Consider the following 14,814-nt stretch of genomic DNA (forward strand, 5'->3'; position numbering starts at 1 on the left):
GTGTTAGGCAGTGCTAGACAGGTGTTAGACAGGTGTTAGGCAGTGCTAGACAGGTGTTAGACAGGTGTTAGACAGGTGTTAGGCAGTGTTAGACAGGTGTTGGGCAGGTGTTAGACAGGTGTTAGGCAGGTGTTAGGCAGTGCTAGACAGGTGTTAGACAGGTGTTAGGCAGTGCTAGACAGGTGTTAGACAGGTGTTAGGCAGTGCTAGACAGGTGTTAGACAGGTGTTAGACAGGTGTTAGGCAGTGTTAGACAGGTGTTAGACAGGTGTTAGACAGGTGTTAGACAGGTGTTAGGCAGGTGTTAGGCAGTGCTAGACAGGTGTTAGACAGGTGTTAGGCAGTGCTAGACAGGTGTTAGACAGGTGTTAGACAGGTGTTAGGCAGTGTTAGACAGGTGTTAGACAGGTGTTAGACAGGTGTTAGACAGGTGTTAGGCAGTGCTAGACAGGTGTTAGACAGGTGTTAGACAGGTGTTAGGCAGTGCTAGACAGGTGTTGGGCTGTGTTAGACAGTGTGAGACAGGTGTTAGACAGGTGTTGGGCAGTGCTAGACAGGTGTTGGGCAGGTGTTAGACAGGTGTTAGACAGGTGTTAGGCAGGTGTTGGGCAGTGCTAGACAGGTGTTGGGCAGGTGTTAGACAGGTGTTAGACAGGTGTTAGACAGGTGTTAGGCAGGTGTTAGGCAGTGCTAGGCAGGTGTTGGGCAGGTGTTAGGCAGTGCTAGACAGGTGTTAGACAGGTGTTAGACAGGTGTTGGGCTGTGTTAGACAGGTGTTAGACAGGTGTTAGGCAGGTGTTGGGCAGTGCTAGACAGGTGTTGGGCAGGTGTTAGACAGGTGTTAGACAGGTGTTAGACAGGTGTTAGACAGGTGTTAGGCAGGTGTTGGGCAGTGCTAGGCAGGTGTTGGGCTGTGTTAGACAGGTGTTAGACAGGTGTTAGACAGGTGTTAGGCAGGTGTTAGGCAGTGCTAGACAGGTGTTAGACAGGTGTTAGACAGGTGTTAGACAGGTGCTGGGCAGTGTGAGACAGGTGTTGGGCTGTGTTAGACAGTGTGAGACAGTGTGAGACAGGTGTTGTGCAGGTGTTAGACAGGTGTTGGGCTGTGTTAGACAGTGTGAGACAGTGTGAGACAGGTGTTGTGCAGGTGTTAGACAGGTGCTGGGCAGTGTGAGACAGGTGTTGGGCTGTGTTAGACAGTGTGAGACAGTGTGAGACAGGTGTTGTGCAGGTGTTAGACAGGTGTTAGACAGGTGCTGGGCAGTGTGAGACAGGTGTTGGGCTGTGTTAGACAGTGTGAGACAGTGTGAGACAGGTGTTGTGCAGGTGTTAGTAAAGTGAAGTCCTGACCCGGTTCTATCAGGTTCTGCTGTTTACAAACCTTCACAGTTATTGCTACTGATCTTCTTTCTCTCTTTAGGATCAATTCAAACAAACTGAAACCGGAAGCAATCCATTAAACAATGATCAATATTCACTGATAAACAACAGCCCACCTGCGTCTGCTCGTCTTTGCTCTGGTTGGCCGGCTGCAGACTCTGCACCGTCACACACTGATTGGTCGGTTCAAAGCTCCAAAGCCAATGATTGGGCTGCGTGTGACGCTGACACAGATGTTTACGGGAACATCTGGATGAAACAAAAACAACAAACATCAGATAAGACAGCTGATCAATGACACAACAAACAATCAATAACATGAGAAATACCAGCCAATCAGACAGGCAGACAGGCAGACCCACCTCCCTTCAAGGACACACCAGCCACAGTACGGGTCTCTGACAGCGAGACACGACTGACAGTCTGTCTGTCTCTCGCATGAGGACACAGGAACCTTCGACAGCTGAGAGACAGACAGGAAACAGATCACGGGTCAGTTTGTCTTCCAGTATATCACTCAATAAAGAACAGAGAGAGACAGACAGGAAACAGATCACAGGTCAGTTTGTCTTCCAGTATATCACTCAATAAAGAACAGAGAGAGACAGACAGGAGAACAGATCACAGGTCAGTTTGTCTTCCAGTATATCACTCAATAAAGAACAGAGAGAGACAGACAGGAGAACAGAGAGACAGTCTCACCCTGCTGTTGGTTAAAACATAAACATGCTGCTGGTTCTTGTCCAATAGGAGGTCAGTACTGACGCTGCTGCCACCGCTGTCAACTGACAGAGTGCCGTAAAGATCACCCGACCAATCAGAGCGCACCAACACCTGCAACGCACACACACACACACACAAACACACACACAGGTGAGTTATACTGGACAAAGGTAAAGTGATGATGATTGTTACTGAAGAGGAGAACTCACTGTTTGTTTCAGGTGAGTCATAAAGTTTTTGACATAAACAAACAAACCAGAGGAGCTTCAGTCATCACACCTGTCACCTTCCAACACCACAGAAGAAGAGCAGAGTGTGTTCACTGGTAGCTGCCACCAGGTGGAGCTGTTTCACCTCAATAACACCGGAACTGCTCTGGGTGTGTGTGTGTGTGTGTGTGTGTGTGAGAGTGAGAGTGTGTGTGTGTGTGTGTGTGTGTGTGTGTGTGTAAGAGTGTGTGTGAGTGTGTGTGTGTTTGTAAATGAGGTCTAATCCTGCCTCAGAGCGTCAATGAGGTAAACAGCAGAGCTTTGATTCTTCCTGTTAATATTTAATCACACACACACACAGTAAATGTTTAGAGGCATCCTGCTGGATCGTTACCCAGAGTGCACCTGGGGGACCAATAACCAATCGACAACAAGAGTCTGAGCACGCTCCCCAGAACGCCCCCCCCACACACACAACCAATCACCCCCAAGCTAAACGGCTGTTAGTCATGACAAACTCACACACACACACACACACACACACACACACAGACACACACAGTGTATCATGGTGTGTGTTGTTTTGTTCACAAAGAGCTTCAGGCTACAAGCTTCTGTTCACTGTGTGTGTGTGTGTGAGTGTGTGTGTCTGTGTGTGTGTGTGAGAGTGTGTGTGTGTGTGTGTGTGTGTGTGTGTGTGTGTGTGTGTACACACTCACTCACACTCACACACTGCAGCCTAACATGTTGTACTGACCAGTAAAACCAGATGATGTGACTGGGAAATGACCAAAAAGTGATTCATCAATAACCAATAATAAGTTGATGCTGGGGAGAACAGGGGGAAGCAGCTAGCTTAGCTTAGCATTAAGACTGGAGACAGAGGGAAGCAGCTAGCTTAGCTTAGCATTAAGACTGGAGACAGAGGGAAGCAGCTAGCTTAGCTTAGCATTAAGACTGGAGACAGAGGGAAGCAGCTAGCTTAGCTTCTACCCAGCTCTCAAAGGTGACACAAGGCATCATGGGAGAAGGTGGATACACTGGACCTACCATGTACTGTATGTAGTACTGTATGGGTACACACAGTACTACATACAGTACTACATACAGTACATGGTACTGTATGTAGTACACACAGTGTGTACACGTACACATACACAGAGCATGTACTGGGTGTTGATGATGGCGTGATGACGTCACCTTGTGCAGGTGTCCCTCTCTGTTTCCCAGGAAGGCGATGGTGTGCCCCGCCTCTGTTGCTGTGGTGACAGCAGTCAGCTGGGTGGTCGAAGTGAAGGTGGGCGTGGCCGGGAGCGGTATGGCACTGGCGATGGGGCTGGGGGTGTGTTCCCCCCCACAGGGGTACTCTGATAGAGAGTCCTTATACATGAATGGAGAGACAGACAGACAGACATGTTTAATATTAGTATGCACAGTAACAGTGTGTGGACAGCTGATGTTCTGGTGCCACTCAAGTCCATTCAGGACTCTACAGACCAGAATCAGGTGTTACTGGAGCAGTTCAGTGGAAGTGAAGTCCACCTACAGGCTCTGAGGGCCAAGATGGCGGCGCTGAAAGAAGCTTCTTCTATGCGCTGCCTAAGCTTTTTTCATCAAAGCTTGAATTTACCTGCCTGAGACCAAGAAACATGTATATAGTGTTTCTAGCGTTTTTGAGGGCTGTTGACTTCACTTAGCAAGTCAGGGAGGCAAGGAGGCGAGGAGGCGAGGAGGCGTGGAGGCGAGGAGGCGAGGAGGCGTGGAGGCGAGGAGGCGTGGAGGCGAGGAGGCGAGGAGGCGAGGAGGCGATGAGGCGATGAGGCGAGGAGGCGTGGAGGCGAGGAGGCGAGGAGGCGTGGAGGCGAGGAGGCGAGGAGGCGAGGAGGCGAGGAGACAAGAGGCGAGGAGGCGTGGAGGCGAGGAGGCGAGGAGGCGAGGAGGCGAGGAGACAAGAGGCGAGGAGGCGAGGAGACGAGGAGACAAGAGGCGAGGAGGCGAGGAGGCAGGACCAGAGAGCTTCAGTCCTTTAAATGATCTGTGTGAGGACTCAACATGAGGAGGTGACATTTGTGGGAAATCACGTGTTACGTTTTTAGGCAGCAGCTATTACTTTTGTGGGTCTATTACATCAAATGCTGCAGATTTTTATTACGTTTGTGGACATAATCACTTTGTTACAAGGCTTCTGTTGTGGGCAGATGGGTTTGATAGTAATTCAATCTGGGGATAATATATTTATAGTGGTAAATATTTATGGATTTACTGCAAAGAACTTGAATTTCACACTCCTTCATTTTGTGTCTGACAGAATTCTGGCAGACAGAACCAGGTTTCCTTCAGCGTCTGTGTTCGACTCTAACGAGGCTCAAACTTCTGTACAGACAGAAACGCTGCAGGAGGAAATCAACATCATTTTAACTATTTTACGATTTTAGTCGTAAACTTTCATTATTAGACGCTCTGAGAACTTTAAACCCGCATGAAACAAGCCTGGTTTAAAGCAGATCCAAACGAAGATCTGGTTTAGACTTGAGTCTTAGTTCTGACAGTTCGGCCTCTTTGGTCCAAACATGTGACTTCACTGCTGCTCCCTGAACGCACCACTGAACGCACCGCGCTGCTGCTCCCTGAACGCACCGCACTGGAATAGATTCTCTGTTTCAACTAATAACTCTCCTCATCGCAGCAGCATCAGTGAGGCAGATCTCTCAGTCGACGCGAAACACGTTCACCAATATTTAGCATCAGAAGTTATTAGTGAGAATGGTGGATATGAGTCACATGTTGTGGGCAGTTTTAATAATATAACTATGAGAACATTACGCAGGGATGGAGGAAGTTCTCCTGTTTGTGCTATCCACCAACATGTCGAATAGAGGAGATATTCATTTATCTTTAAAACATTTATATAGATCTATTGGAAGTCCGTCAGGACCAGGAGACTTCCCCCTTTCATTCTGTCAAGAGCATCAGAAATGTCTTTTTTTGTAACTGGGGAGTTGAACTCAACTTTGGCTTCTTCACAGAGTGAAGGGATTTTATTATGATCAAGAAGTTATGGAGAGATTCAGTGGTGATATGGGTTTCTGATGAGTATTAATGTGAGTAATATGACTCAAAGAGGTCGTTAATTTGTGGAGGGGTTGTTATCTCCATTTGTATCTGTGATCTCATTGATCATTCTCTCATTTTGCTGTGTTTTTATGCACCTGCTTCTCTCCCTGATCATAATAAGTCTGCTTCAGTGTAATTAATCCTGCAGAGGCTTTATTAGTGGATAGCGAAATATATTTTGCTTTCAAAATCGCACATTTTCTTTGTGCCTCACTGCTATACTGCTATTGTTTGTATTTATTTCCAATTAAACTCTTTTATGTCATCTTCAAGTTCTAGCATCTGTAAAAATTGTTTATTTGATTTATTTTTAGTACATTCCATCATCTGATCTTGAATGTTTGCTTTAAAGGCCTCCCATCTTACTGCGGTAATTCTACTGTTCAGTAGTTTTGAGACGGAAGTAGTCATCAATATTTGAACTGACATGGTTTTATAACCAAAGAGGTTTTAGACGCCAAATAGTCTCCAAGATCGGCAGAAGCAGAGTTCTTAAGCAAAATGAAGGCGTGGTCAGATATTCAGATGCTCTTATACAAACAATCTTTAACTTTAGAAACAAGATAATAGTCTATACGGCTGCAGGTATTATGGCTAGTGGAGTTACATGAATATTGTTTCTTTGTTGGGTTTCTATCCCTCCAAATATCTTTTAGGTTTAGTTGGAATATGAACTGATGTTTAATCTTCCTGCTTCTTGGATGAGAAATATCTGAACCTGAAGAACGGTCGAGTTCCAGATCCAGGGCGCAGTCGAAACCACCGCCTGTTACTACGTCCCGGTGCAATGAAGACATTGACAGGAACAGACAGACAGTTTGGGTCATCATCATTGGGTTTGTATAGATTGTGTTGCAGTAACGAACCCTGTATAATGATGAATCTGCCTTTAGGGTCTAACACAGTGTTTTGTGTGCATAATGGGATGGATTTACGCTTGTGCCGTGTAAGGTGAAGGAACATGTTATACTTCGCCTGGCCGACTGTTCCTTAATCTCACCTGAGAGTCAGTGAGTTTCTTGTAAAAAGATGAGTTTTGAGTCGTCCTGTTTCAGTCTGGTCATTACTTGTTTTAGTTTGACAAAGTTCCTCAGGCCTCTAACATTCCAATGGGCCAGCTCAGGTCAAAACCACTCAGTTACTTGGTAACATCATTTCTAGGGTATACCCCGTTTATACCATTTAGGCTTATCTACAAAAGGAAGCACCATACAACTGGAAAAACTAAACACCCTAAAAAACACTGAATACCTATAAACAAATTCCCACCTGTGAGTGATCTACACAGCTGGTTGTAGTCCCTGATCCTTTAGAAGGAGCAGAGAGAACAACCCACTGTTTTGTTTTGTTTTTTTGTTTTTTTTCAATCTGTTTATTGAGTTTTACATAATGAAAAAACAATAGTTTTACATACAATACAGACAGAAACATACCACTGAACCGGTACCACCAACAGATGGACATATGTGTTACAAAGAAAAACAAACAGAAAAGATGGGTTGATAAAAGAAGAAAGAAAAAGAATGAATAAATAAAGAAGTAAATAAATTGATAAATGAATGGGTAAAATAAATAAATAATAATTGTAATACTGATAAAAATGAATAAACAAATAGGTAAACAGATAAGACCAATAAAGAAGCACAAATATCCAAGTTGGCAGAACAACCCACTGTTAATTCAGAGCTACGCTCCGACCCAGGAAGCATCATAGTGGTCACCTTATAACCTAACTAAGTGAAATATGCATGTAGTGCAAACAGTATTTTTTCTCAAATGTATAGTTTTATGCATATAAGAAAAGGAAAGCAAATTAAAATGCCAGTTCTGAGTTGTCAGTCTTTAGGATCCAAACGTTAGGCGGGTTTCTCAGCGAGCATCTGTAAGCTCAGTGCAGCAGCTACAGACCCTTAGGAAGGCTAACCAGAACTTTGTTGTCGGACCCGTCGGATGAAATCCTCCACCTCCGCTGCATGCTGTGTGGAAAAGGCTCCGGCTGCCCTGGTGGAAAATCCTCATCCTAGCTGGAAAAATGAGTCTGGTATTCTGTGGGCCCGCTCTATGATGATTGGACTTGGTAGTGCATCTATACCCAAAACTTCTGGCAGCCAGGTTTGAGGGAATGACCCTGTATCTCCGACCTCGGTTCCCTCAGGCAGGCCGATCAGCCTCAGATTGGATCGTCAATGTCTGTTTTCCAGATCATCCAGTTTCAGGGTGAGCTTGTGAACCTTCTTTTGAAGGGATGACTCTTAGCTAGCTGGGGAAGAGATGTCGTCTTCAGCTTTGCTGATACGCGTCACGGCCAAGGTCAACCTTCTCGGAGAAATCTGCTATCGCCTCTTTTATTTCTTGGTTGGATGTTATAATCTCGTGTATGAGTAGAGACGTCCACTCTCATTAAGCGTATGGCCACTAAAATGTTAGCCTCGTCATCTACCTGGCCGCTGGCATTAGCATCTTCCTCCTCCTCTCCATTCAGCGAGGTGCGGTCTGTGCTAGTGTTGCTATCGTTGTTGACCTCGCCCGCTTTCCTCGATTTATTTTAACGGTTGTTTGGCATTTTTGTTGAGAAAGTTGTGTTAAAATCAGTACTGGGACGAGCGTGGACTATTGAGTGACGCTATGTCGAAATTATAAAGCAGATATGGGCCCATAATCGGAAGTCCGTTTCTGGACTTTTACAAAGCTTTTGATTCTGTCCAACTCTTTTATTTTTTGGGCTTTACAAGATTTTGGGTTTAGAAGAAAAACTAATATCTTTAGCATGCGGTACTTCTCCTCGTTTTGATGTAAAACGTGGGATAAGATGAGGCAGTTTCTAAAATTAGATTCTGAACTTCTTCATTAGTCTGTTGTTAATTGTGTGACTGTGGACGGTTCTAAGACAGGTGACATGTTCTCACCATCAGTCAGCTGGCTGATGAAACCTGTCTGTTTCCATTTGTCATAGATGCCTTCATGTTTCAGCCGCTTCTGGCCTCACTATTAATAATTAAACTAATTAATAAGTGTGAAATAATGACTGTACCCGACTCAGTGGCCTGCAGACGTGAGATGAAACACACAGAAACACTAGGACTGGGTATTGTTAATAACCTCACGATTCGATTCGATTTGATTCCGATTCTTTAGGTCACAATTTGATTCAATATCGATTCGATTCATTATTGATTTAAATGCTTCAATATCGATTCAGTAATAAGTAGTCAGACATCGGCTACCCGCCTCCACAGCTCCGACGGTGTTTCCGCGGCACATCACCCTCCGACCCCCGAGCGAGGTCGCAGGCGAGGTGCTTCCAGCTGCTGGAGGCGGGGACCGCGAGGCGTCCGGCGAAGGACAGCGGGTGGTCGGGGGTGCTGCTTGCATGGATCAATTCAGAGGATTTTCTGAATCGATATTGAATCGGGAAAAAAAATATTGCAATGCATTGATGAATCGATATTTCTAACCACCTCTACACCACACAGCGTGAATGAATGAAACCCACTGGTGTGTGTGTGTGTGTGTGTGTTATATGTGGGTCAGATCAGTCCGACCAGCTGTGTGTTTGAGTGACAGCTGTCTGATGATAAATCCAGCTGCTGAGATAACTGCTCTAATCCCCCCCCCCCCCCCCCCAACACACACACACTCACACACACACACACACACAGTATTAAGGTCAGCAGTGAGACAGATGTGACCATCGACAGGTTCTGAGCAAACCAACCGCTAACCTGTGTGATGTCATCACATTAAGCCTGTGATGTCATCAGATGTCCACTTGGCTGCTGACTGAGTACACTGCTCAATCGATGTGATCAGGACTTGTAATGTGTTGTGTGTTTACCTTTGGTAGTTTCAAGCATTTTGATGACACAGCATATTCGATGTAGGCCTCTTCCTGTCCGCCGCTGCCTCGTCCTCCTTCCGTGTAACACACTTCCTGTGCTCTCAGCAACATAGCGTCCAGCTTTGCCATCCCATAAACACACAGCGCCGAGCGACCGGTGGCCACAGGCGTCGACGCTTGTCCCGCTGCCATGATGACGAAGAGGGCGGGTTCACCTGAGTGGTTTCCTAACCACGCCGCCTGAGCCAGGTTGTATCCGCCACTGCACATCAGCGGTACCTCCACGTACGAGTAGAAGCTGCGGTCGGAGACGCAGAGGCGAGAGGCGTAGGTCCGGTACTCCTTCTTGTGCCACATGTCCCGCCGAGAGAACAGGAAGTAGATGTGGTTGCCGTGGGCGACAGCCTTCACAAAGTGGTTGTTGTACTCGGAGTAACTTCCTACAACCAGTTTCCCCAGTTCCTCCTCCTGAGAGAATGCCCGGCGAGGCGGGACCACCGGGGAAAGACGCCGCGTCGTGATCGGTGGGATGTCACCAGGACCTTTACTGGTGTAGCCTCGTCCAACCAGCATCAAACGCATGATACCACCAGCCCTGCCCCCCTCCTGTTTGTTCTCTGTGGTTATCACAAGGGCAACGGTGGAGACTCGAGGGTCATTGGCGGCGACGTACTGAGTGTCGACGGGGTTGGAGGTCTGATAGATGAGCTGAGAGATGTTGGTCAGACTCCTGCAGGAGCAGAGAAGAAGAAACCAGTCTTTAATCCAGGCTAACAGGATGCTAACAGGCTAACATGATGCTATCAGGCTGGCACTCTCAGGCTAACATGATGCTATCAGGCTAACATTATCAGGCTAACATGATAATAATATTTAGCTTGGTTAATTATCTGTTGATCTCAGGTAAAGTTTTCATTTTGAGCTAAATAAAACCGCGTGATGATTTAAATGAGCCAACATGTTCGTTAGTTTCAAAGAGCTGCTGATCAACTGGCGACCGTCAGTACCTCTTGTCACAGATGCCTTGATAGAGCGAACCACAGACTATCAGACTCCTGGCTCCGCCCCCTGTGCCGCCTCCATCAGCAGCAGTTTGTTGTGGTTGTGAGTGGGCGTGGCTGAGGGGCAGTCCTGGGGGACGATTGGGGGGAGGCAGTCTGGGGAGTCCAGGTGAGGGCCGGTCCTCACGTGTGACGTCACCTCAAGGTCAGAGGTCAGCTGGTAAAGGTGGTCGACCCCGCCCACATAAAGATGTCCCGCCCCTGGGTCCAGCACCAGGTGAGAGAGGGGGGCGCCATTGAGCTCCACCCATCGCACTGAGGGATCAGAAGTTGCGATGACATCAGTTGGGTGAGCAGGAGGGGGGAGGAGTAAGGGGAGGAGAAGAGGAGTGATGAGGGGATGGAGGAGGCCAACATGGCAACTCCTCTTTACCTGCCACAGGTGAGAGAGACAGAGAGAGAGACAGAGAGAGAGACATCAGCAGCAGCTCATTGTTTCCATTTCATTTATTCAGTAAACTACGGTTTAGCTTCAGTTTCCTTCCTCCAGGTGGAAGTGAATGAATCGCTCCAGCTCCTGAGCCAGAGCCACTCAAGCGTGTTAAGGCGGGAACACACCGGTCCAACCGTTGGACGTTTGAAGCGTTTGGGGAGACTCGGACGAGTTCAGGAACAAATCTGCTCGGTGTGTTCAGCTGCATTGGAAGCTTTCGGAGCCACGTGGACGTTGTCTGCTCCGATTCACATGTGAAGTCTGAGGAGGTTGGCTGTCGGCCGAAGCTGTGTGTACAATGCAACTTTTCTGCCGAACGGGTCAGACAAGAGGCAACAGAGTGGTCGGATAAAGGCAGTTGCTGTTGGTTTGAGTCTGGGCAGTGTGTGGGGGCCTTTACAGATCAGTCACAGATCATCCTCCATCACTCGTTTACTGACATACATTTAAAAAGCCTCAACTAAACAATGACAGGAAGCTGAAGTCAGTGAAATGGGAATCTTAAACATTACACATTGCACGTTCATGCGTTTTCAGTCAGTATCGACTAAATGTCTGCTGGTGTCTGGCACCAGAGTTCCCAGCAGGAACCTGGTCAGGTTCACATGTGGCTGCAGGTTTGATGTTGATGGTGCCAGTCCAGGTCTGATCCTGCTGCAGCCTCAGGCCACACTCAGACTCTCAGACCAGAACTGGACTACACAGGAGAGCAGAGACAGCTGGTCGGTCTCCACCGATCCAAGACTCAGTCGAGTGTCAATTCAATTCATTTCAGTTCAATAGGTTTATTGGCATGACAATTACATGTGTTGCCAAAGCACAATCACAACAATAAGTTACAATAAATAACAGTATATTAAATAAAATAAAGAATAAAAACAAGGCAAGCGTCAGTTTACTGACAACAAAACCGAAAACAAAAGAAAATCTACTGATAATAAAATAAAATTAAGAGATGTTGAAATAAAATGAAGAGATGTTAATAGTAGGGATAATACATATAGTAATAATATTGATAAGTTATTAAATACAATGATAATAAATAAATACATAAATTAAATTAAATAAAAAATAAAAGGAGATGGTGGCGGTGGTGGTATAAATGTCTATCTGACTGTATATCTATGTCCTACTGGTTGTCTCTTTTGTTGTGGCAGGAAGTGACATATTTAGCAGCCAACACTGCACATTCTTTCTTTTCCCCCAGAATGAGGGGTAATTTCTCCCTTTCTGTCAAACCCCTGAATTCGAGGCAATGTTTCTGAAATTGTGGAAAGAATTCCTCTCTAATGTGTCTGCATTTGTGACACTGTGTTAGAAAGTGTAGTTGTGTTTCTACAGCTCCCTCATCACAGTGACAGCACAGCCTGTCCTCTCTGCAGCAGGTCTGATGGTGTCTGTCCTCTCTGCAGCAGGTCTGATGGTGTCTGTCCTCTCTGGGCAGCATGTCTGATGGTGTCTGTCCTCTCTGGGCAGCAGGTCTGATGGTGTCTGTCTTCTCTGCAGCAGGTCTGATGGTGTCTGTCTTCTCTGCAGCAGGTCTGATGGTGTCTGTCCTCTCTGCAGCAGGTCTGATGGTGTCTGTCTTCTCTGCAGCAGGTCTGATGGTGTCTGTCCTCTCTGGGCAGCAGGTCTGATGGTGTCTGTCTTCTCTGCAGCAGGTCTGATGGTGTCTCTCCTCTCTGGGCAGCAGGTCTGATGGTGTCTGTCCTCTCTGGGCAGCACGTCTGATGGTGTCTGTCCTCTCTGGGCAGCAGGTCTGATGGTGTCTGTCCTCTCTGGGCAGCACGTCTGATGGTGTCTGTCCTCTCTGGGCAGCAGGTCTGATGGTGTCTGTCTTCTCTGCAGCAGGTCTGATGTTGTCTGTCCTCTCTGGGCAGCAGGTCTGATGGTGTCTGTCTTCTCTGCAGCAGGTCTGATGTTGTCTCTCCTCTCTGGGCAGCAGGTCTGATGGTGTCTGTCCTCTCTGGGCAGCACGTCTGATGGTGTCTGTCCTCTCTGGGCAGCAGGTCTGATGGTGTCTGTCCTCTCTGGGCAGCACGTCTGATGGTGTCTGTCCTCTCTGGGCAGCAGGTCTGATGGTGTCTGTCTTCTCTGCAGCAGGTCTGGTGGTGTCTGTCTTCTCTGCAGCAGGTCTGATGGTGTCTGTCTTCTCTGCAGCAGGTCTGAATGTGTCTGTCCTCTCTGCAGCAGGTCTGATGGTGTCTGTCCTCTCTGCAGCAGGTCTGATGGTGTCTGCCCTCTCTGCAGCAGGTCTGATGGTGTCTGTCCTCTCTGGGCAGCAGGTCTGATGGTGTCTGTCCTCTCTGGGCAGCAGGTCTGATGGTGTCTGTCTTCTCTGGGCAGCAGGTCTGGTGGTGTCTGTCTTCTCTGCAGCAGGTCTGATGGTGTCTGTCTTCTCTGCCGCAGGTCTGATGGTGTCTGTCCTCTCTGCAGCAGGTCTGATGGTGTCTGCCCTCTCTGTCAGCAGGTCTGATGGTGTCTGTCCTCTCTGGGCAGCAGGTCTGATGTTGTCTGTCCTCTCTGCAGCAGGTCTGATGTTGTCTGTCCTCTCTAGGCAGCAGGTCTGATGGTGTCTGCCCTCTCTGGGCAGCAGGTCTGATGTTGTCTGTCCTCTCTGGGCAGCAGGTCTGATGGTGTCTGTCCTCTCTGGGCAGCAGGTCTGATGTTGTCTGTCCTCTCTGCAGCAGGTCTGATGTTGTCTGTCCTCTCTGGGCAGCAGGTCTGATGGTGTCTGTCCTCTCTAGGCAGCAGGTCTGATGGTGTCTGCCCTCTCTGGGCAGCAGGTCTGATGTTGTCTGTCCTCTCTGGGCAGCAGGTCTGATGGTGTCTGTCCTTCTCTACTGCCAGACTGTGGTCACTCAGTCTGTACACTGCCAATGTCTTTCTCAGGTTCTGATCAGTTACTGTGGTTATGTACTCTACACAGTATACTGTCTGTTTAGGGTTAGGGGTCCCCTCAGTCCTGATGAGACTCTGGCTGCTCATCCCTCTGTGAGTCCACCTGAGCAGGTTAAGCTGTCTCTCTGTCTTTCGTTTTCTCTATGAAGTTATTAATACAATATTTGCAGCTTCACACTTCTCATCTGACGGTCAAACCGTAGTTGCCTGTAGAAGTGTCGCCATGGCAACACACCCGTATCCACGGCAACGCAGTGAAATGAGTTAAACCTCTGGTGGGTTGGTTCATGACAGAGAGGAGACTGACTGGGTTTCTAAACCAGAGTCAAACTGGTTTCTTTCAGACTCAGGTCTCCAGAGGATGAACCTTCAGATTTTCATGATGTTTCCTCTGGCACCCCTCAGGACACACATCACACTCACACTCATATAATCCAGTTACACCAGTCTTTTAATCTGTCAGCATGTCTGTCTCCTCTTCAGACCCATGAACACACAGAGCGCCTCAGGGTTTCACTCTTGGACCAGTCGCTCCGTCTTCACGTGCTTCATCTTCACGTGCTTTCGTCTTCACGTGCTTCATCTTCACTGCTTCGTCTTCATCACCAGTTTACAGCCGCCTGCTCATAGGTGCGAACGAGGTCATCACATGTAGTGAGGACTGATTCTGAGACTGCTTCAAGTCCCTCTGAGTTCACCTGAAGTCATTAGACAGAACCAGCTGACCTGTTCTCAGGTCCGAGTCCAGTGAGTCCAACATGAGGATCAGTTGACTATCTGACATCGGATGTGATGTCACTGCGGCACAAAACTGACAATCGGGACCGTCATGACCCACCTCAGCAAAACACATATTTTGTTTATGTTGATGATGTTTGTTAATGTTGACAGTTTGTTTATGTTGACGATGTTTGTTTATGTTGATGATGTTTGTTAATGTTGACAGTTTGTTTATGTTGACGATGTTTGTTAATGTTGACAGTTTGTTTATGTTGACGATGTTTGTTTATGTTGATGATGTTTGTTATGTTGACAGTTTGTTATGTTGACGATGTTTGTTTATGTTGATGAGTTTGTTAATGTGACAGTTTGTTTTATGTTGACGATGTTTGTTAATGTTGATGTTTGTTTATGTTGACGATGTTTGTTTATGTT

General features: G+C 47.2%; 1 protein-coding gene across 1 annotated transcript in view; it reads right to left on the reverse strand.

Annotated features, from left to right (window-relative positions):
• LOC115585348 (plexin-B1-like) overlaps positions 1-10,697 on the reverse strand; it is a 46,694-nt gene extending 35,997 nt beyond the window's left edge. The window contains 8 exon segments of the mRNA XM_030423657.1: positions 1,497-1,629; positions 1,743-1,843; positions 2,083-2,214; positions 3,513-3,692; positions 9,262-9,994; positions 10,272-10,317; positions 10,320-10,644; positions 10,647-10,697. Of these exon segments, the coding sequence (XP_030279517.1) occupies positions 1,497-1,629; positions 1,743-1,843; positions 2,083-2,214; positions 3,513-3,692; positions 9,262-9,994; positions 10,272-10,317; positions 10,320-10,644; positions 10,647-10,682 (1,686 nt within the window). The 5' untranslated portion in view covers positions 10,683-10,697.
• Between the last annotated feature and the right edge of the window lie 4,117 nt (positions 10,698-14,814).

Source organism: Sparus aurata, chromosome 7 (genome assembly GCF_900880675.1).
Source record: "Sparus aurata chromosome 7, fSpaAur1.1, whole genome shotgun sequence".
Classification (NCBI taxonomy): Eukaryota; Metazoa; Chordata; class Actinopteri; order Spariformes; family Sparidae; genus Sparus; species Sparus aurata.